Source organism: Pseudochaenichthys georgianus, chromosome 6 (genome assembly GCF_902827115.2).
Source record: "Pseudochaenichthys georgianus chromosome 6, fPseGeo1.2, whole genome shotgun sequence".
In the NCBI taxonomy this organism is placed as follows: domain Eukaryota; kingdom Metazoa; phylum Chordata; class Actinopteri; order Perciformes; family Channichthyidae; genus Pseudochaenichthys; species Pseudochaenichthys georgianus.
The window spans coordinates 9,811,536-9,836,496 of NC_047508.1; the positions used below are offsets into that span (position 1 = coordinate 9,811,536).

At 38.3% G+C, this 24,961-nt stretch overlaps 1 protein-coding gene across 1 annotated transcript; it reads right to left on the minus strand.

Annotated features, from left to right (window-relative positions):
* Positions 1-7,968: 7,968 nt before the first annotated feature.
* On the minus strand, positions 7,969-19,729 carry map1lc3b (microtubule-associated protein 1 light chain 3 beta). The gene is made up of 4 exons (XM_034085074.2): positions 19,464-19,729; positions 14,411-14,466; positions 10,659-10,765; positions 7,969-9,451 (listed from the first exon to the last, which is right to left on the minus strand). Exons 1-4 carry the CDS (start codon positions 19,501-19,503, stop codon positions 9,274-9,276), a joined length of 381 nt encoding a protein of 126 aa, XP_033940965.1. The 5' UTR covers positions 19,504-19,729; the 3' UTR covers positions 7,969-9,273.
* Positions 19,730-24,961: the final 5,232 nt, after the last annotated feature.

Consider the following 24,961-nt stretch of genomic DNA (forward strand, 5'->3'; position numbering starts at 1 on the left):
TTGAGTTTTATAAACAATTTATTGATAAATTGACCCCCCTTCTTTTGAGAATGTTTGAAGACTCTCTGGACCGTGGAAAGTTGCCACAAACTCTGACTGAGGCGGTAGTAATTGTATTATTAAAACCAGGCAAGGATAATTCTGAATGTAGCTCCTATCGCCCCATCTCCCTTCTGAATGTGGACTATAAGATCCTGGCTAAAATACTAGCCATACGCCTTGAATCAGTCACGCCAAACATCATATCATTAGACCAAACTGGGTTTATGAAAGGCCGATACTCCTTCTCCAACATCCGTCGCCTTCTCAACATCCTCCTCTCTCCTGCATCCAAGGAGACACCAGAGGTGTTGGTCTCATTGGATGCAGAGAAAGCGTTCGACAGGGTGGAGTGGGGCTTTCTATTTGAGGTCCTTAAGAGGTTCTGCCTTGGATCCAAATTTGTCTCATGGATAGCATTGTTATACTCTTCACCCAAGGCTTCAGTGAGTACTAACGGGATAAGTTCTCAATATTTTACACTAGGTAGAGGTACTCGCCAGGGTTGCCCTCTAAGCCCGTTACTATTTGCTATGGCAATCGAACCACTATCAATTGCGCTTAAATCGTCCAGCTTTACACAAGGAATTACCAGATATGGCTCTGAACACATACTCTCGTTATACGCTGACGATTTACTACTGTTCATTTCTAACCCTATATCTACCATTCCTCAGATAATAGATCTGTTAACCCGATTCGGAACCTTCTCAGGGTACAAGCTAAACTTTTCCAAGAGTGAGTGTTTCCCCGTAAATGACCTGGCCCTTCAGATCCCCGATAGACTCTTCACCTTCAAGATGTCTAGGAGTAATTTTAAGTATTTAGGCGTGAATATAAGTGGAAAACTCTCAGACCTTTACAAAGATAACTTCCCACCACTAATTGACAAGCTCAAATATGATTTGGAAAGGTGGAATAACTTACATTTAACTATTGCTGGGAGGGTAAACTGTATCAAAATGAACATCCTCCCTCGCTTTCTGTACCTCTTTCAATGTCTGCCAGTCTTCCTACCAAAATCACTTTTTCGTAAAATAGACAAACTAATCTCCTCTTTTTTATGACAAGGGAAGACACCTAGAATTAGGAAAGAGCTTTTACAAAGGCATAGATCTACAGGAGGATTAGCGCTTCCAAATATAAGACACTACTATTGGGCAGCAAATATCCACAAAATAATTCTATGGACTAAGGAACCAACATTGAGCTGGTGTGAGCTTGAAGCCAAATCCTGTCCTAATACCTCACTCTTGGCTTTGCTTACATCTAAATTACTCAGCCGGCCAACTCAATATTCCAATAACCCGATTGTTGTTTCCACCCTAAGAATTTGGTCCCAATTCAGAAAGGCTCATGGACTCTGTGGATCCTCTATACATAGTCCCATTCGCAACAACCATCTCTTCCTCCCCCCTCACACTGATGGGGCCTTCTCTACGTGGCAGAGAGTAGGTCTTATCAGAGTAAGGGACCTTTACATTAACAATGTGTTCGGTAGCTTTAGCCGACTCTCTGACACATGTTGCCTTCCAGACACTCATCTATTTCGCTACTTCCAGGTCCGAAACTGGGTTAAACTAAACAACCCTTCCTTCCCCAATATCCCTCCGGATTCAATAATTGACTCAATTCTGGACACTCTAACAATCGAAAAAGGTCTGATTTCAAGAATTTACAATTCCGTCTCCCACCTCACAGAAACATCTCTTGGTAAAATCAAACAACATTGGGAAGAGGAACTAGTCCAAGCCATAGGTGATGAGGTCTGGGATGGCGCATTAGCGAGAGTGAACAATAGTACGTCCTGTGCCAGGCTTAATCTTATACAACTAAAAGTTGTCCACCGTATCTATTACACCAACTCTAAACTCTCCAAAATATACCCACATGTTACGGACACCTGTAACAGATGCCACATGTCACCAGCAAACATGACTCATATGTTTTGGTCTTGTCCTCGCCTACAAGGATACTGGACAAGCATTTTCAATCACCTTACTGAGGCCGTGGACGTGGTATTGGCACCATGTGCAGAAACTGCCATTTTTGGAGTAATACCTGGCCACCGAAGGTTGAAGAGGAAAACTAAGGACAGTAGCCTTTGCATCTATCTTAGCACGTAGAAGAATACTCCTAGAATGGAAATCTTCTATACCACCTAAAGCATCTCAATGGCTTAAAGATCTAATGTTGTACCTGAACTTGGAGAAGATTAAATATAACCTGAGGGGTTCCTCAAAACTATTTGAATCTGTCTGGGGCTCTATGATAGCCTACATAGCTGAACTTAAGACACTACATTAAGGAGAAAGAGGGGGAACTACGAATGTATGTTTTTTTTTTTTCTTTGTTTTTTTTCTTGTGTCTCTTTTTATATTATTTTTTTATTTATTTATTTTTATTTATTTGTTCTGTCTTTGTATACATGTATGTAGGTAGGTACGTGTATGTATGTGCATGTGTACATGTGGGTATACATATGAGTATATTACTATTACTATTCTTTATTCCCTTATCTATACATTTTCTTTTAATATTATCTTCTATATTACTTTACTTTTACCTACACAGGTATCTATCTTATTTATTTAGTTAGTTATTTATTTTACTAGCTAGGACCGGGAGGGAGGGAAAGGGGAAAAATAAATACAAATATTGACTGTATAAATGTAAACTCATTGTGCCTGACTCAATAAAAAGAACCGTTACACCCCTACCTCAGACATTTTTGCTTGCAGATGTTGTGATTTCGGCACCTTCGGCGGGTCCGTGGGGCTTAAGAGGTGGCATATTGCAATCACTATAATAAAAAAATAAAATGCATTTTATTTATTAATAGCCTGCAAATATAAATAGTCAACAGTAAACACACCATTTCATAGTGTGTGTGCGAGAAACAGCTTGTGCCAATTGCGACTAACAAATTAAACTTTAAGAAAGGTTTATTTTCACAATGACCAAATATCATGCATGTGGTGATTGGTTACTTAAAACATTCTTGACATAATTTCTTCATTTTTCCTGATCATAATAAACATCTACTCCATAAACTGATCCCCCCATTACAATTCCTCAAACTGTATATGTTGAAGACCATTTAAAAAATCATTTGTGCACCACTTTCAAAACAAGGTGACACTCTTGCTGGTAAATATGTCTTAATATTATAACAAATACTTTAATAGTGAGAGCTTGCTGAACACACTGCCCACGTCAGAGACTGCTTTTTGGCTCAGGTGCTTACATGTTGTGAAATGGATGATTTGGCATTGTATGCTTCTTTCATTTGAGATGTTTTTTTGTCACTGGTGGAAAGTGATGTAAGATACTGATGTTGTGTTCACAGTCGAGGATGGGGTTGAACAACTCTGTTCCTGAGAAAAAGATTATTCTTGAATGTACCCTGGAAAGGGCGTGGTAGCTGTTGGTGTGTTTCTGACATTGCAAACTGAGGGTGTACATTTTATTTTGGGCATTGTCTTGGCTGATTTTGTGTATGTCATAAGCTCCAGGTTAGCGGAGGTTAGAGGTCACCTGATCCTGCGTGATGACACAGGCAGCAGGTTATGACCAAATCAGACCTTGATTTTCTGCCAATCAAGAACACTGTTGACGTTGTTATGGTGATCCCTTCTCTGTCTGAGCTTCGTTTATCACTGTCACATAATAAAGCAGTACAGGAGCAACACAGTGATTATTCTTTGAAATACAGTTTCGAGTTTTGCTTAACGTAGTGCTTGTTCAGAAAATGGGTTCCTGTGGATAAAAGTGGTGTGACTGATGTTTATGACAGGTGTGGTAACATTGGTGTCGTCACTGTAGAAATAGGAGGAGAAGCTTGTTTTTTGCCATGTATTTCAGACAGAAACATAACAAAGACTGAAATGCCAATTTGTTTGAGCAGATAAGCCAGGCAGACATTGGATGTTGCTGCTGGTTAATGCTGTACTCCATGTGCAGACCAGATTGAGCTCTGAAAGTCATTCATACAAAGTTACACAGCAGGGATCTTCCAGTTGGGACTCATCATAAAAAAAACAATGTCAAAAAAAGATTTAGAAGCTTGAATAAATAATAAAAGGCAAGGGTGGATGATATGTTGTCAAATAAAGTTTTTCATCGTAACATTAATGAAGAGCTGGGATTGTTTTTGTTTTTTGTTGAAGGAACGCTGCTCTGCCCAGCGCTTTCCCAGCATCTCAACACCCAGGTAAAGTTCTCCAGCATTGCTTTCCAACTGCTAGCTAAAGGAATATTCTACAGCCATGAAGTTAGCATCAATCTGGCCCCAGAGACCAAAGCTAGCAAGGCTCTGTTCATCAAAACAGGATGTCCAGAAAGTCTTCACCTTTGACCTTGTGTGTACTCTCCCTTTAGTTAAAAAACACAACCCCATATAATTTGTCTAGCAGCTTGTCTAGCAGCTTCCATTTAGCCTGCGGCAGATAAACAATGCTACTTCCTGTCGATGACTAGAATGACTGACAGGTTGTTAGAACCTAAAAAAAGAAAGTGCACTTTATTCAGAGAAACAGAGTGAGATGCATTTTGCACAATGCTTTTCCATTTTCACATTTTAATTAATATTTGAATATTTTCAACTATATTTTAAAAGTAAATGGCCAAATGGCTTTAGCATTTGTGTTTTTTGAATTTTCAGAGAATTGTTATATAAAAAATGTTGATTATTCCATTCCTTAAAAATTAGGTTTTATTATTTATATTACATTTTAATTTAGCAATTAAATTAATATTTGAATATTGTCAACCGTAAAGCAGGGTTGACCTTTCACAAATGGCTTGTCCATGTTTATTTCATATCGTCAGCAAGCCATAGTAAAAATGTTATTACATTTTTATTTAATTCTGACACAATTAGCACATATTTTAGAGGTAAATAAAAGCTATTATGATTGTGCGTTTTACATTTTTATTTCAATAATTCTTCCAGATAATACACTACTCCCTGGCTGCAGACTATTTTAACAACTAGAGAATGCAATTCCTGAAGAAATTGCTAGTGGGAATGCTTTATGCTGAAAAGCTGACGCTGACTACCTATGTTGCAAATGTATTATCTTTTCAATTTACACACGGCATCTATTGCACGTGTGTCCGTCCTGGGAGAGGGATCCCTCCTCTGTTGCTCTCCCTGAGGTTTCTCCCATTTTTCCCTTTAAACTGGGTTTTCTTTGGAAGTTTTTCCTTGTACGATGTGAGGGTCTAAGGACAGAGGGTGTCGTATTGTCATACTGATATTCTGTACACACTGTGAAGACCACTGAGACAAATGTAACATTTGTGATATTGGGCTATATAAATAAACATTGATTGATTGATTGATTGATTGATTGATTGATTGATTGATTGATTGATTGATTGATTGATTGATTGATTGATTGAATTGCTATGCTCATTTCATTTAATTTCAAACCTTTATTTAACCAGATTGGTCCCATTGAGATCATAGATCTCTTTTTCAAGGGAGACCTGCAGCATATAGGTTCCACATGAAACATAAAACAATAAAGGACATTATACATTATATTTACAGGATACATAGTTATAGACATTTACAAGTGCCCATTGTATCAGCAAGCATTTCATTTAGCCTAGCTTTAAAAACATGCAGAGGAATGAGATTGCTCAGTTTCAATTCTTGCTGAAGATTGTTCCAAGCAAGTGGAGCTGCGCACATAAAAGCTGTCTTACCTAAGACAGTCCTTGCTCTTGGCACATCTAACAAGACTACATCATGTGATCTCAGACAATAGCTGCTTGCAACTCTCTGTGTTATCAGAGAGCAGATATAATACGGGAGTTTACCCAACAAAGCTTTATAAATAAACGTGTACCAATGACTGAGCCTCCGTACAGAGAGTTATGGTAAACCTGCCTTGGTATACAGTGTACAGTGATGTGTAAGCGCTTTACAATTTGTGACAAATCTCAGAGCAGATGCTGAAATGTAATGTGTAAGAAAGTGAAGAACAAACTTGATGGCGAATGATCTGTCGCCATGGCAACGGTATTAGGTGACACCCCATAATACGCTTAGATATGTTTATGGCTGCATCGTTACCAAACCTGTTTAGTTTTGGGCTGTTTGGAGCATTTTCACTGAAGTTTTGAGAAAACCGTGTTTCATGGCGAGCATTGTGTTGCCATGGCAACGGCATTTGAAGAAATCTCAAAACTGTCCCGTAGATGTCTTCACGGCTGGACTGTTAGCACACATGTGAAGTTTGAGCACTTTTTGAACATTTTCATAGGAGTTATAGCGACATCGTCTTTTATGGCGAGGGATGCGTTTCCATGAAAACGGCATATGATGACACCCCATAATTGACGTAGAGCTGTTGAGGGCTGGACCCTTAACCATTATCTGAAGTCTGGTGCTGTTTTGACCCTTTTCATAGGCGTTACGACAACATCGTGTTTTATGGCGAGGGATGTGTTTCCATGGCAACAGCCTATGCTGAGATCTCAGATTTGGCGTAAAGCTGTTGAGGCATGGACCGGTGATATACAAGCGAAGTTTTGGGGACGATCGGACCATGTCCATTGGAGTTACAGCGACATCGTGTTTTATGGCGAGGGATGCGTTTCCATGGAAACGGCATATGATGACACCCCATAATTGACGTAGAGCTGTTGAGGGCAGGACCATTAACCATTATCTGAAGTCTGCTGCTGTTTTATGGCAAGGGATGTGCTGCCATAGTAACATCACATTACATAACATCAGATTTAGAGCCGTGTTAACCATTAACTGAAATCTGCTGCTCTGAGCACGTCAGTTGGAGTTATGACATCATCGTGTTCCATGACCCAGGTGTTTATATTTGAGCTAAAGACGTGTTCAGAGATCAAAGGTTTCCATGGTGATGTACAGTAATCAGTGAGAGGAGAGCATTGTCATTGTTCTGAATGAGAGATAAACCTCTTACATGTGAACGTTTTGTTGAAGAACCGTAACAGATATCGGTGAAATTTCAAAGCGTGAAGCATGTCAAGGAACTTGAGCATCTGAAGTGTACTTTTTGTGTACTTTCGGGTTAATAATGTGGCCTTTTTGGCAGATTAACTAAAGGTGGACAGCTGCAGTGGTGGGGAAAGATGAGGCTGAACTTACAATGGGGTTTAATGGAGACATGTTGAAAGTTGTTGTCACTTCATGCCCTCAAGGCATTTTGTTTAATTATTTTTGCTTAATTATTTTTCATTTTTCAAGCTACGAGATATCTTCCTACGTTTGTCATGAAAAATGATGTCTCAGGAATGTAGGATTTGGGAATTATGGCAGGTTTAAAAGAAAATATGAAGGCAAAATTAAATCTATCCTCCACTCTAGCTGTGACTTCACACACTCTAAGATCTGAAGAAGGCCTCTTTACCAAGGTCTGAACAATGTTTAATATCTCTAAAAGTATGAATCAGATTTAAAATGTGTGTTACACAAATATTGTCAGAAAGATGTGTAACATTTTAAAGTTGGAATGAGGTTTCTGAGTGAAAGTATGAAGGTGCAGTTAGCAGTTGAAGTTGCATGAAGATTGTTCAAGTCTGAAGAGTTTCTCCATTGACTTCCATGTTAAAAATGTGATGAATTATGGGATGTATCTCTGGAATTATGAAAGTTATGAATAAGAAAAGGAATAGCAATCGATTCCCGACCGAGCTGAACGTTTTGATGTTTGAACGGAGTTTCTGCGATGTGGAATGTGGGAGCAGAAGAGGTTCAAAATAACCCAGCGGAATAATAAAGAATTTTGTGCGTAGAAGAACAGATTACACTAAATTATGTCCGGTTACTGTAAATATGAAACATTAATATATGAACCATTATGGCAGCTATGTTTTGCACGTACTTACAAATAAACATCTAATAAAGTGAATATGACAAAATAGACAAAAAAGAAAATGTACTTTTTTTTCTCCTTTAATTGTTTACAAAATACCAACATAAATACATAAGAGGCTGTGTGATATTGATGTGTGTGAAACAGAAGGGCAGGCAGAAAGAAGACCACTGTGCCGAATGCCCCCCCCCCCTTTACACACACACACACACACACACACACACACACACACACACAGTGGCTTTGTACTTCACATACAGTAGACAGCGAAGAAAATAAAAATCACGTAAAAGAAAATGATAAAATACTGCGATATATAAAAGCAGCTAAATCGAAGAAGATGTGAGGAGCAGGAGGACAGATGGACCATCTAGAGACAGACAGGATTTTTATTTTATTTTTTAAGAGTGCAGGTTTTCCCCACAGTGAAAGTGTTTGTTGAGTTTCAGCGGAGTCAAACCGAACAGCTCTGGGAAATCTGCCCTGTAGATTTGACCTTTCTTCATCACCTTAATAAATACTTGTGATAAAGGAGATAAAAGTAAAAAAATGGCAGCCCCCTCCTCTCACCAGCATTTATCACCCTCCATTCACACATGCACTCGGATGCTCCTTGTAGTGTGTCCACACTCTCATTGGAAACCCTTTTTATACTTTAAGCTCTATGATCTGTACACCAAGGCATTTTTAGTTGCAAACAATCATCCATTTCAAGAGCAGAAGCAGTTCCCAAACATTGTTTTGTTACAGTGAAGATGCTTTTAGGATACAAGGCAGGGAGGGGTTAAAACACAGCGGAATAGAGGGAATGTGACGCACGCTGCAGAGATGCTTCGATGAATAAGATCTTTGCTATTTCCTTAGCATTTTTCTCTGGCAATAGTACTCTAAAAATCTAAAACGTTCCCCTTTAACTGCAATAAAAACAACCCTAGAAACCCTTAACTTTCTCCAGTGCCTGTCCCCAAAAACCCTTAAAACTAAGGTTGGCTTTGATCATTGGCTAATGTATATATTTATATATAAGTGGTGGAGTGTTACCACTTTAGCACTACCTGAAATGTATATATACATTAACATAAATACAGCCGAGGAGACCACAAAACTGAAAAGAACAGGCGGTGCGTTGCCATGACAGCAGACATGATTCACCAGATAGGGCGATAAAGAAGCAGAGACTCAGTTGGGGATTTCTCTACCTAACGGGTTCCACATCTTAATATCCCGACCAATCAATCTGGGAATTATCTTACGCTGTGTTTAGATTTAGTTTGCAAGACTAAAAAGGTGTGTGGCTTAAACACGGAGGGGGGCTAAGAACTACAATTGTCCGATGGCCTGTCAGGTGGAAGAAGAAACAGGAAGTGGTTCACTGATTAGTCAGGGCGGTGCCGAAGGTCTCCTGGGAGGCGTACACCATGTAGAGGAAGCCGTCCTGGTCGCGCTCACGCTCGTACACCTCGGAGATGGCGGCCGACACGGAGACCATGCTGTGGCCATTAGCCAGCAGGAAGAAGGCCTGGTTAGAGTTCAGCTGCAGGCGCCTCCTGGGGGGGAGACCAGGACATGGCAGCGTGAGCAGGGGAAATACAGGGGGACAGGAAAAGAAAGGAGAGTTAACACTAGAACCGCCAGGGGTCGCTGTATACCTAAAACCGCCAACGGGTCAAATGTACCCGCTATTAGAATGCATTGATTTTCAAGGTACAATGTTCTTTTATTTATCATACTAGAACACAGGGGTAACAGAGAGTTTTGATCGCACAGTGATTAAACTTATACCATTAGAATATGTGGACTCACAGCTTTCATATGACATCTAGTTTGTGCAGATTGCATGAAGTATAATAGATCGCTAAAAGTGTCTCTCTATCGATCCATCTATAAATCTCTATCTATCTATAACTAACTATCTATCTCTCTATCTATAAGGAACCGCAGAGGAGGAAATGAAAAGATAGGAGAGGAAATTAAAAGATAGGAGAGGAAATAAAAAGATAGGAGAGGAAATGAAAAGATAGGAGAGGAAATGAAAATAGAGGAGAGGAAATGAAAAGAGGAAATGAAAATATAGGAGAGGAAATGAAAAGAGGAAACGAAAAGATAGGAGAGGAAATGAAAATATAGGAGAGGAAATGAAAAGAGGAAATGAAAATATAGGAGAGGAAATTAAAATATAGGAGAGGAAATGAAAAGAGGAAATGAAAATATAGGAGAGGAAATGAAAAGAGGAAACGAAAAGATAGGAGAGGAAATGAAAATATAGGAGAGGAAATTAAAAGAGGAAATGAAAATATAGGAGAGGAAATTAAAAGAGGAAATGAAAATATAGGAGAGGAAATTAAAATATAGGAGAGGAAATGAAAAGAGGAAATGAAAAGAAAGGAGAGGAAAATATTTGTTCAATCTGACTTCATATTGACAATTTTTAACAACAGACTACATAACACACTTTCAGGAAAAGTCACAGACTGGGAGACTTGAATATTAATAAATGAAAAGATAGGAGAGGAAATGAAAAGAAAGGAGAGGATAGGAAAAAAAAGGAGGGAATAGTAAAGTAAACGAGAGTACCATACATGTGATGAAAATAAGAGAAAAGGGGGGAAGGTAAAAGGAAGGAAATGAGAGAACAAAGGCAGTGATAACAAATGAAAGGTGAGTACAAACAGGAAGTACATGACAGGAAAGGGACTAAAGGAAAAATACATAGAGAAAGAGAAGGAGCAGAGAGTAGAGGACTGGAGTTGTTACCTGATGATCTTGATGAGCTCACTCATGTTGACGTGATCTGGCACCAGGAACTTGGTCTTGTCCAGGATGGGGAGCTGCTTCTCTCCTTTGTACCTCTCAATGATCACCTACACAACACACAATACATCAATCACACACACACACACACACACACACACACACACACACACACACACACACACACACACACACAACACACACACACACACACACACACACACACACACACACACACACACAAAATAATAGCATCAATCTCCTCTTCTATTCAAAGGGAAATGTGTAGTTCCTCTGCTTGTTTTAGAGCAGAGTCCTGATCAATAGTGCGAGATAGAGGAAGTCACCCATATCAGGTGCTAAACACTGATCATGGCCCTCTGTCCTGTCATGGTGAATGGCTCTGCTTGAGCAACGAACATGGAATCATTCATTGAGTGATACATGTAATCAGGTTAGAGAGAAGGCCTTTAAAGCAGCACTGTCAGCACAGACAGAGGGCACAGTGCTGCTGTATCACTAATCCACTCAGGCCTGCTGCACAGACGGAGGGTATACAATTCAAAACACTCGGTTACTGATCTGAGCCATCCACTGTCTTCCTGTGTAAGCTATAATAATCCTTGTTCAGTGTAAGTGATAGGGAGCTGTCTGACATCTTCTGGGAGTTCCTAAGTGCTGGACACCAATACAGTGGTGCAGGAATGAGTCCTCAACCCTGAAATGAGTGAGCATTTTTAACACTGCCAGGCTCTCTCGTCACAGTCAATGGTTTTCTGAAAGTTTCCGGAAATGATGGTTAACCCAAGCTTACAAGATATTTTACATTTTGTTCTACAACATGAAATATGTCAGTAAATACTCTAATGGTGAATATCTGAAGCACTTGTATTTGTAAAATGGCGGTGCTATCAAGTGACTAAATGAAAGTACTAAACTAAAAAAGGACAATAACACCAATGTTGTGCAAGAACACGTCTTCTGTAAATATCAAAAAACAATTATTGTGCAATTATTACTACGTTTACAGTTTATTTACAAACCTTTAACGTTATATACTCCATTACTTTATTTATTAACATGCTTTTTTAATTCAATATACAAGTCTACTTTTTTCCGATCCCTTTTGCCTTTTATCTGCAGTGTATCTTTGCTGCTGTGATGGCGTACATTTCCCCGCTGCGGGGCGAATAGAGGAATTCTGATACTGATATTCTGATAATGAAATCATGTGATCGTTAGGTAGTTTGTTCAAAGCCTAACATTAGCCTTTTACTTTTGGCAACTTGCATTGACACTTATGTGGACATTATCCTGCTGAAGATAAATAGTCTACTATTTTTGAAATCTATATTTTACTTGTAATACATAAAAAAATCCACAAATTCTCACCCTGCAATTCTTTGTCCTACATTACATTACAATTCATTGTTTATTTTTGTGGTTTAAAAAAGGACATTTGATGATGTTACATTGAGCTTGGGAGAGTTGTGATTCTGACAGTTTTCATGATGAAGACCAAACAGTGTATCAAAGAATAATCAGCGGATTAATACTTAATCAATACAAATTATAGTTAGATATTTGTATGTGTAATTTGTTTGCATTTTTTTATTCATGCTAAAAACTGCTCGATTAAATAAGGATAATCAATATGAATGTTACTGTGTTACACATACATGAAAAATAAATGGGAAATTTATTTGCACACACACACACACACACACACACACACACACACACACACACACACACACACACACACACACACACACACACACACACACACACACACACACACACACACACACACACACACACACACACACACACACACACACACACACACACACACACACACACACACACACACACACACACACACACACACACACACACACACCAGGATGATTAATCGAGCAGGTGAAACTCGAGGTGTGCCTTTGTCTATTGGTGGTTGCTAGGAGATTCTGCACACCTGACTTATCAAGGGAAGCATTTGCAACCGTTTCTCATGAGGAAAACTACCTGCAGTAAAAAAAGCCTGCTCACAAAAAAACTATTTACGGAAGTAACTATGAACATATACTAGAGCAGGGGTTCCCAAACTTTTCAAAAGCCTCGCTGCGGAGAAATTCTACAGATGGCCAGTCCACCCCTGAAAAATGTCTATGCACACGTTATTATTAATAAGTATTAAAAAAAATAGGGTCATTTAATTTATTTATTTAAAATTTTTCATTTGTAATCATCTCGCGACCCCCCGACCCCCACTTTGGGAACCCCTGTACTAGAGTACTGTGCTTAAATACAACTTTAAGGAGGGAAAACCTCCTTTACTAGGAGGGAAACGTCCTAGTAACCTAGGGAACCTCCTTTACTAGGAGGGAAACAGTGAGCTTTTTGCTCCACTATATATAATTATCTGATAGTGTTAGTTACTCTAGAGCAGTGCTTCTCAAACTTTTTTCAGTAATGTACCCCCTTTGAAACATTTTCTCAGCCAAGTACCCCCTGACCGATCCCGAACATTTTTGACCGAAAAAGCCTATATAAATAATTACAATATAGTGATGTTCCCTCAGTGTGTGGTGTATTACCTCCTTCGTGGTATGCATTACAACAAACTAAGGATATTTTCATTTTATGTATGAAAAAAAATAACATAACGCTTTTATAAAACAGATTTTTCCAAGGAGTTTTTCAATTTAAGTAATATGTTATTGTGAAAAACTATAAAATACAATACACACATTTGACATGTTTATATGAGGACCCCCCTTATTTTACCAAGATTTTTTTTTTAATTCACCTTTTTTTTTTTTATCTCACGTACCCCCTGCAGTACCCCAACGTACCCCCAGGGGTCCGCGTACCCCCATTTGAGAATCGCTGCTTTAGCGATTAAGGTATGTAGAGTTCGACTGTAAGAGCAACTTTAAAAACTAAGTTTTAGTATTTTTATGCTACCAAAATGTCAAGATTTATGATTTTCTTAAAATTATTTGAACCATTTTAATGTATTTTTGTTATAATTTTAAGGTGTTGATAGGACAAAACAAATAATATCAAAGGTGTGACTTTAGGCTACTGCTAATTGTGACAATAATTCTCACTATTTTCTTGATTTTGTATAACCCTTTAACCTTATAAACATCAAAGTATAAAGTAATACTCATATTAATCCATAATGAAAAATAATCATTCCTTGCAGTCTTATACAAAATAGTTAAATATGAGCTCCACCTAAAAATGAATCATTTCTTTACATTAATGCACTAAGTCAAAATAACCTAATGATATAATATATGAAAGTATACCACTCACAGGGGACATTATACTTTAAGTAGATTGTAGTTATACCTGCATAATTTAAGTAACATTTTCAACAGAATAATTATGAAATAATATGAAATAAACTTAGAATAATCACCCTCAATGCAACAATAACATCTCAAAAACAGAAGTCAAGAAGCACAAGGCCTTAAGAAATGTGTCTTCTGACAACAATCAACATTTAAACTATTAAAAAGACAGTTCAGAGTACACCCAGGAAACTTGTGGTAACACTTTCCGTTGCGGTACGATTTTCTTGTTCTTACTCGCGTTTCCTGCATGCCGTTATACACGTCACCCTCAGACATGTCTGCCTTTACAAGTGTTTCTCAAAGTGGCTTGAGAAAAATGTGGCTTCAGTGTATTCACTGTATAAGCTTTGGTGTACACTCAATGATTGCAAGTGCATCAGAACTCACAGGTATCTTGTTGGGGTGCTGCTCTCGGATCAGTCGCACATCTTCTACTCTTTGTTCTGTTGGAAAGAGAAACAGACTCAGGTTAATGCAAAGTAACAGAACAAAAGATAAGCAGGTCAGTAGAGGCTAGCACTGATGAAGACAGACGAAATCATAGACAAAGCAGAGTCATGAACAGAGAACACAAATACTCCGGTGTAAACAAACCTACAGGCAGGTTATACCAGAAATTCTCTCTCCACCCATGTATGCATTGCATAGAGTACAGAAACACAGACCCCAGTGCTTTGAAATCAATTCCTATTACATTCTCAATACTAGAAACATCTGGGGGAAAAATTATTTAATTTATAATCCATAATTCCATTTTTATGTAAATATCGCAGAGCAAAAGTTAGCTGCTAATGGTAGCCACCAGAGTGGCTGCTGCTTCCGGTCTTGGCTATGCGGCAGTCCAGCGCAGTCTAACACACACACATTACCAAATAAGGAGTGAGAGTGACGCGTAGCCAAAACCGGAAGCTGCAGCCACTCTGGTGGCTACCATTAGCAGCTAACTGTTGTGCTCCGATTTTTACATAAAAATTGAATTATGGATTATAAACAATTGCTTCAAAGCCACAGATACATCATCAACCTATGGATCAACCGAATCAGCCGCGTTTTTTCTTTCTCGTTTAATGCCATTGAACACGTCTTTTGATCAGATTGACAGCTACGGTGAGACGATCTCCCGTAAAAGCTCCGTAAAAGGTACGTGTTGTGATGTCTGTGTTTGCTTCCCCAGTTGCGAGATCGGATCGCTTAGATACTATACGTAAATAATCTGTGGAGTCTCAGCTTTAATCGGATATATTGTATGTGCAGTTTCAATAAGTAATAAGGGTATCTTTATTTTGAATTCTGTGCTAAAGTGCGTTAGCATTTTTTTTTTTAAATGAATAAAACCGCACGTCCCTGCGGTGTGAATACCGCGCATGCGCATACCGCGGTTATCGCCATGACACGGTATATCGTTCAGCCCTAACCAGAGCCCAGTCTGCTCTGATTGGTTAGCTGGCCGGCTCTGTTGTGATTGATCAACTGCTAAGAGATGTCCCGCCCCATAGCCTATCACGTACAATGTGTTAGAGCGCTAGCCAGTAGACGCGCTAGAGTTACATAGTGATGTCATTATGTTATGGAAGTATCAAAGGAGTCCAATGGATGTGTTTCCAACATGTGGGGGGGGGGGGGGCGAGTGTGTGGGAGCCTTTGCAGACTATTAACATGCACAAAAACCTATATAACACACTACAGGAAAGGGTAAACCCCAAAAGCACAATAGGGCCCCCACTGGACAGAACTGACTCACTGTTGCCTCTGTGGCTAGTCAGTTAGCATGCTAATTTCAGGTTTTTTTGTTTGTTTTTTCAAAACTCCTGATACAACAATGAACCTTTTTATTCAATAAATGCCCTCAGTATAAGCTACATAATTTAAAATCATGCTCAAGTGTAAGTATCTCAGCTAAAGAGTTTTTCCACCACAATGATTACTCAAAAGATCAGGTCAGTAACACGGCTGCTGATTGGATGGATCTGTTAGGCACTAATGAGCTGTGGTAGCCCCTCCTTTCTGAGGTTTAATCCCATTTTAGGTTACAGATAACACCCTGGGCTTACTGCACTTTGTACACATCAACAGTCTCATGGTCAAAAAGGGATCAATCAAAGAACTCGAGCATGAGGAAAGCATCTCGTGATCATTCCCATCAGTTTTAAACGTTGACTTAACCTTTGGTAGAAATAGAAAAAACTAAGCATTGATTTAGAGAACCATTAAGTCATAGGCAGTAAACGCTGCAGGATTTGGATAAAAATGACTAATTTGTGTTATTTTGACTGATATTGCAATATGATTTACAATATTAGGGATTCCATTTTTGCATAATTTTTGTCATTATTACTTCTTTTTTTTAAAGATAAAATTAAAATGATACTGAAATACAACTTCAAATTTGGCAATTTATTTTTGCGTAGTAGTATTTGATGTATACCACAATATGTTTATCCATCGTAATGAATCATGTTTTACCTGATCATTTCAAATTTCGAATCGGCAGCCCTGATGTCTGTCAGAGTACTTTGAGTTACTAGCATTTAGACTTGTTACATTCTTAAAAAGGTCATTAGTTTGCTAAATGTTAAGAAATGTAATTAAATCAACTGTCAAATGTTTATTTTGCTGTAGCCACAAGTTTCCTGCCCAACTTGAGGAAATAAGACATTGTTTCATGGCTGCGTGTTAATCAGGATGAGTTCACCGCCCAGGAACAGGCAGCTCTGTGTGCGTCTCATCTGACTCTCTTGACCGCACCCAGCCAGCGACAAACAGACTCATCACTTTTCAGTCATAAAAGAGAACAAAAGCTGAAAATGGGAAGCAGTTGTTCTAAAAGCATACGTACATGTACTCAAGTACATTTGCTTAAGTACTATATTGCCATTATTGTACTTTGCTTCAGAAATGCTACATCTACTCCACTACATTTTTAGAGGCAATTACTGTACTTTGTACACCTTTATATTTATTTTAAACTCATCCTTGTTACTTTTTTACATAGAAAAACACATAGGGGAGAAGGGGGTAAGTTGAGCCAGTGGGTAAGTTGAACCACCCCCTGTAACCAGGCAACGCCTTATAGTTGTAATCAAGTGACCAGAAATGATGCACGCTCCACCCATTTCTCATTGCCTGTGAAAGAGAGATACTCAAGTAAACAGTTTTACAAAAAAACGTTTTTTGCTTGTCAAAGTACATTTTCTAGATGTCAGCTATATCGGCTGTCATGTCAAAAAAAAAGTATCCAGGTTTAAACCAGTCTATGGTTTAAGCACATATATTGTATATGTTGATGTGTTGGCAGCGTATTAAACCATGTGAATCATTAAGCTAAAGATGACTCTGAATTTTAATGCTAGGCTATTTTTTCTAAAATGGTGGCTATGGGGTAAAGTGAACCATGGGCCTTGGGGTAAGTTGAGCCAGTTTTTCAATGGAGAAATGAATGAAAGTAGAGCTCATTGCAGGCTACATTTAAAGTTGAATTTACCCTGTGTTTGATTAGTAAGATATATGAAATTGTATCACCATTTGTATGATTACTTTTCCTTTTAACATGTTAAAAAAAAATCAATCAATTCAATCGAAAGTTATATTAAAAATATTTGAAAAACTAAGCTTGTATTTGGTTTGTTATTTATTGTTTATAGTTACCTTTAAGATGTGTTGTAGGTATGCCCAGGTTTGAACAGTGGTTCAATTTACCCCCTGACCTGGATCAACTTACCCCTACACTGGGGCAAGTTGTCAAGACTTTTTTTTTTTTAAGAAGTAATATTTTCACTGCCCTTGATCAAATATTAATTATTATTATTATTGCCATTGATAGGAGACTTCCTGAATTATAGGTGTATGTTTTCATTTTTATTTCTCCTTGTTTAGAGGACAGCATAACTAAAAAATGGCTCAACTTACCCCACTCTCCCCTACTGTAATATGCTTATGGAAAGGTGGATTGCATTACTACTAATATACAACCCAGTATTTAAGATCTAGGTAATTTGGTTTCAGATTTAAAAACTACAACTTCAAAATGCTCTTCCATGTATTTGTTAAAAAATATATGTATATATAGGCCTACTGTGAAAAGAGTCGTTCTGCATGGGCCTACTACTTTATACTTTTACTTTTGATACAACTGTTTGTAATGCTCATTCAGGACTTTTTTTTAATAGAGTATTTTAAAACCACAGTATTTCTATTAAGTTAAAGAGTTCCATCTCTGATAAACAACCACTCAAATGGAAAACTGTGTTAGCGGTGACGTACACAGCTAAGTTAGTACGCCACTTTAAGCTATGTTGTGATATATAATGATATATTTCTAAATTACTTACTTGTTAAATGTATTTACACCGTTTAATATTTATTGGTCATACCTCATTAGGTTTCTGAAGGTATTACACTAATAAAGAGTAATTTAAAGCTTTAGCTTAGCATTCTTTAGCTTGTTTTCAGATAGGCTACAGTCCAACACACGTGAAGATGTTTTCTTTGCTGTCCGTCTCACGTGCTCTGGTTGTGCACATTTGGACCAATAATGAGATGTTAACAGGAAGTCGGCTGCTTTCAGTGGGAATTATTCCACTGCTCATGACAAGTTTCCATTTTCATAATAAATAATACTAAAGTACTTGCAGGTTTTTATTTAAATTCCAATTACTGAGAAGCACCACAGAGTATGACGTCAGAGAAAGGCAAGTGGAAAAACGATAAACTAATTCGAGTATTTGTAAAAGCACCACAGGCATGTCTTGACAGGGGAAGCCTAAACGAAACTAGAATCCGCATCGAGGCTGTGGCCTACCCTTCAAACACAAAGACACCAAAAGGTAATCTTCGTCCTTTTAGGTACCATTTTGACTGTGTGCCCTTTTTTTTTTTTTAAAGTCCTCTCTTCTCCTATCCACAAACTGTCCCATCCCCCAATCCTGCAGCTCTGTTTTCTCTGCCCTGCGTTTCGACACCACTTTGTTTTTCTCCCACAGCTCGGATGCAAATAAACACACCAACACTCAGGGAGAGACAGGCCTGCAGCAAATGGGACTATTACATATCTGTTAGCCTAGATACTATACTTAACCCTGTTTATATACGAGTGGAAACCATTTGTATTAAAACTATAAAGTCTGCTATATTTTAGGTAAGTTGACACGACCGCTACATATTGTTATGTTTTTCTAATAAGCTGTACGAAGACATAACGTGCATTATGCTATCCCCTCTTTCAGTCAAATATATATTTAAACAGTCAACTGAAACAGCTAAACAAAATGAACGCTAATACTCGCCAGTGGGATAATAACCAACAACTATCTGGCCTATCTAGATACACGTAATGTAGTTCAGGCTTGTATAGTTTAGATAAACAGCTTCAAGCACACAGTATAACTCAAAAGACAGAGAGCAGAGTGTTTAAAATGCTAAAAGAAGCCGTAATAACACTTACCGAATGTCCTTCTTTGTTTGAAGGTTTTTTCTGAAGGCATATTGCGTCAAAGTCAACCAGTTGGCAGTAGATAAAAACGGAGGTAGCGGCTGTAACAACAATTCAAAAGCTAAAAACGATGTTTAAAAGTCTCAGTTGTCAACCGTGCTGGTAGCTTCTTGCTAAAATACAAAGTAAAGGACACTAGTTCACAGACGGTTTGATGTCCTCGCTTCCTTCCTCTCGCTGTGTTGTTATCAGGACGAGCTCGAGCAAGCAAAACAAACCTGTCAGCTGACCTCTGACGTCATCCCCCTCTCTCTCTCTCTCTCTCTCTCTCGACATTATGACAATCATTGTACATGAATTACAAAATGTCTTTAAAATAAAAATAATATCAACATTCAAAGCGAATAATGCATATATACCAACTGTAAACAATACGTATATTCAGAAGAGTATATAAGAATACATACACACTATAAAATACACAAAATAAATTTGAATACTCTCTTATATATGAATCTACTAAAAGGACAGAAACATATAGGCATAGTTTGCTATATACATTAAAATTGTGCGGTAGCTTTTCATTAAAGGTAATCGATATCCTGTGAGGTAGTAGCTGGCTTCAATATTAAAGGTCACCTCTTATGCAAAATGCACTTTTTGATGTCTTTTATACATAAATATGTGTCCCGGGTGTGTCAGGAGACTCACAAAGTGTCAGAAAATACAACCCTCTCTCTTTTCTCTTTACTCACATCTCTAAAAACGGGGGTACAACGGAGCTGATCCAGATTTGCTGCGTTCATGACGACATTAGTCACATGTGGGCTGGCTTTACACCACGATCCTATAATCCTTGATGTACGATACGATACGATACGATATTACTTTATTGTCAGATCAAGTCTGAAATTTGACTTGCGTCACAGCAGCTCCATGTCCAACATCAACAGACAAATATGCATACACAAATACATGAAACACAAACATTTAACATAACAGCACAATCAGTGAGAGAACAGCTGCCTTCAGCGTGCATTTGGTCTGGGATTTAGCTCTGTTTTTACTGTGAGGACTGACTGATGCACAAAGGATGCTTCAGTCTGACTTTATTGAATCGTGGGACCCTGTATCTCCGATTAGATGGTAGCAGTTCATACTCACTGTTCAGAACATGGTTTGGGTCGGAGATGATGTTGTTGGACCGCCTCACCAGGTTGTTATGATAGGCTGAGTCATAGAGTCTCTCACAGGGTTGACCAACAATCTTTGAGCAGATCTTTAACAGGTGGAGCAGTTTTGATTTTAAAGCTGCCGACAGACATTTGTACCAGGTAGTATTGCAGTACTGTAGAATGGACATGATCACAGATGTAAATAACAACAGAAGAATGTCTCTGCTCGCGCCAAAAGACCTGAGACGGCGGAGAAAATAAATTCTTTGTTTTGTCCTTTTGCTCAGATAATCAATGTGATCCTTCCATGACAGCAGGTGGTCAATCATTACACCCAGGTATCTGTATGAAACTCCCTGCTTGATCTCATCTGGATGGATGGCAATGGGGACTTTATGGGACTCAGATGGTGAGCCAAAAATGATTTCCTCAGTTTTCTTGGTGCTGATCTCAAGAGCATTGTTATCAGTCCACTCGACCACCTGATTTACAGCCTGTTGGTGCAGCTCAGGGTCGTCTGTGTTGCTGAGCAGAGATATTATTGCAGTATCATCAGAGTACTTAATGATGACTTGATTTGGTGTGTTGGTACGACAATCATCGTGTAGAGAGTAAAGAGCACAGCTGAACTCACGCAGCCCTGGGGGGGGGCCCTACATTGGTTGTGATGGCAGATGACAGGGATTTGTTAACCTTCACAAGTTGCTCTCTACTGGTGAGGAAAGCAGCATACCAGTAAATCAGGTATGGATTTACTTCCATTTTGGCCGTTTTTGACACCAAGATGTCTGCTTGTATTGTGTTGAATGCTGATGAGAAGTCTAGGAAGAGGGCTCTTGCATAAGTGTTGCGTTTATCTAAATGTTTAGTGATGATGTGAACCAAAGTGGCCACAGCATCTTCCGTACCGCACCCTTGTTTATAGGCAAATTGGTATGGATCAAGTTTGTCTCGTGTTGGAATGATAAGGAATCGGAGCAGAATTCTTTCTAGTGATTTCATAATCACTGATGTGAGGGCTGATGTTCTTTTGGGCATGGAATTTTGGGCAGCGGTTTGATGTGGGAAGTTTTCCATGACAGAGGGATGGTGTGTATGGAAGCCTGAACGATGGGTTGCCACACAGGAGCCAGCTCAGTAGCAACGTTTTTCAGCAGAAAACCGCTGCACCCATCTGGCCCAGCCGCTTTCTTGGTGTTAGTGCACTGAAATGTTTTTCTGACCTCTTCGACACTGATGGTAATTGTGTCAGAGGAAGTAGGTATTATTATTATTATTATGGTTTCGAGCATGTGGTTTGGAACATAATATAGCGTTTAATCACGGCAGCGTTTAGCTGAGAATCTGGGTGGAATCCTCCTGCATGAGCTCTCCTCTCTTTTTTATTTTTACTTTTTTAAAGCTACGGACCCAGAATCAGCACTTCTCTACCAGGGCTGAAATAGAGGGATATGAGGCATGGCGAGAATGGGTGATCTGTGTGGTATTTTGAGCAAAACACTTCATAGACATGTTTATATATCTGAGACCTACAATATATGCCTAACAATTAGGGATGGGAAAGATTAATCGAATATTCGAATATTCCAAATTATTCAGGTATTCGAATATGAGGTTTTCTTTTTTTTTAGAGGGGTGCCTAAATTGATTACATATTATCAAATGGAATAAATCAATATATACGACAGTGCCATAGCTAAGTGTGTTAGGTCTAAAGGTTTGTTTTGCTCCGCTCACCGGTCCCTCACAGCGGGCAGAGCTGCAGGTGCTGATCTCTCTCTCTCTCTCTCGCGTCCGGTTATACTTCACTAGCGTTTATGTCCAAATACATCAGATCTAGCTAGTTCTAGCTAATGACATGGCTGCTGCCCCTCCCTACACACAGATCACGCAGACTCAAACCTCATATTATGCCCAAATTCCAGCTGAGAGGGTTGTGAATCGCCTCCGCACGCGCCTACGAGTAGACATGCTCATATTCTTAAAGAAGAATGAGTATTGAATAGCTGCATTCTGTGCATAGGCCCTGTTATAGGTTGTTGAGCTCTGTTGTCACGGGTTACGTTACCCTAACCCGTTATGTTGTTCGTGTACAGTATGATCCCTCTTTCATTTAAAAACCAAGTTATGTTTTAAGCATGAAAGCTGGAGGCCTATAGCTGTCAATTGTTCAAACTGTGATCACCAGTTAAATACATTTGACAAATTCGACTTGGTTTCTATACTTATTTGAACATGTCTTTTATTTATATATTTTTTTTTTTTGTAAACATTTTTCCCACATTTTTATTTTTTATAGGATATGTACATTTCGATTAATCGGTTAACCGTTTTTTGGGGGTCGAATATTGGAATATACATTTGCTTTCAAATTCTCATCCCTACTAACAGTATAATAGGAGACCTTTAATGTGCAGTATGTGCAAATTGTTCATGATTATAGAAAAGGGAGAATCCAATCAAATTATCGGGCAGTGAGTTCACAGAGGGGAGGTGTTGTAAGATCAATTTACATTTAATTGAATTTATTGGCATGACGGTATGGATGAAACATGTTGCCAAACCAAAGAATCACATCTAAGTAATTAACAGCTGTATATATATATATATATATATATTGTAATATACATGTTTAATATTGTAATACAATGTGCCATATTTGCCTGTTAACATAATTGTTTCTTTAAATTGACTTTTTACTTTTTATATGTATTTTAATGTATTTATTTGTACGTTATCCTTTTACTGCCCATTGTTACTTTAACTTCTTGTGTTTTTTATGTGTTTTATCTGGGTTGTAAATTACAAAAATGCAGACATTTCAATTAGCCTTACATTACAACTTGTAATTGAAATGTCTGCATTTTTGTTTATTTATTTTGCTACACTCAAAAACTGTTGAACATATCAGAGAGAAAAACTCAGTGGACATTTTAAAAGGACAGCTGAAGACATATCTTCACATTTGTTTTTCTAGCGACTCTCTTTTAATTGGTATTTTTTACTCTTATTATTTTTGTAGTGTTTTATTTATTGTATATCTTGTAATAAATGATTGTATTCATTCATTTTGTCTTATGTCTTCCTTTGTTTCTCTGAGAGGGTTTTCTGTCTTGAACCTTTGAATCAGTATTTATTTAATTGTGCTTTTTTATTATCATAACTTTTGTATGTCCTTGTGTTATTTTAAATGTTATATTAAAAGTTATATTTGAAGTGGCATGTTTGCAAAAGGGTCTTAACGTTGACCTGAAGTGAATTCCTTTTCCTCTGTTTTAATTTGTGATGTGTGCTGTGTGTGTGTGTGTGTGTGTGTGTGTGTGGTGTGTGTGTGTGTGTGTGTGTGTGTGTGTGTGTGTGTGTGTGTGTGTGTGTGTGTGTGTGTGTGTGTGTGTGTGTGTGTGTGTGTGTGTGTGTGTGTGTGTGTGTGTGTGTGTGTGTGTGTGTGTGTGTGTGTGTGTGTGTGTGTGTGTGTGTGCGCGTGACAGACTGTGGAAGTGTGGGTTCATTAGTGTCAGTTAGTATCAAAGGGCAAGGGAAAAACATAATAAACACCAACATGTAACACATAATATTAACAACGCAAATAATGTATATTAGTCAGGTAATTAAAGTTATAGGCCCACTAATATGGTTAGTGATGGATAACACAATTCAAACAATTAAACAAAATGTAATTCAATACAGAGTTTGGTTTAGTTTTCATGGGCTTTCAAATGTGTAGCATTGTGTTACATTTGCTGTAACTTTACATTACATTACTTTTATCCAAAGCGACTTACAATGACCAATTACAGGAGTAACTTTTTTGTATTTTTATTTTCTTGGAAAAATGTTCTTTTCCCACAGCAGTGACAGCACCATTGTTCATTTCACTCGGGGGTTGAAGGTAGTTTAGTTCAAAGAAGTAAACCAAGAATCTTTCAATTGAAGATAGACTACAACAGTGGCTCTCAACTGGTCAGGCCTCGGGACCCACTTTTGACTTGGTCAATACATCGCGACCCAACATTTTGAAGCACTCAAATCTATCCAACAAAAATACGTGCTGTAATATATACGCTTTTCAGCATACAATATTAATAAAAGTGAAGTACAGTGCATATATCCCTTATATCAATCAATCAATCAATGTTTATTTATATAGCCCAATATCACAAATGTTACATTTGTCTCAGTGGTCTTCACAGTGTGTACAGAATATCATATCCCTTCACAGAACTAAAGTATGCTTTTAAAAAAGGTTTAATGAAATGATGGAATCAAAGCTGAATATAAAAACATGCTGAAAACCCAACCCCCACAGGGGGGTCTGGGGGGATTCTCCCCCAGGAG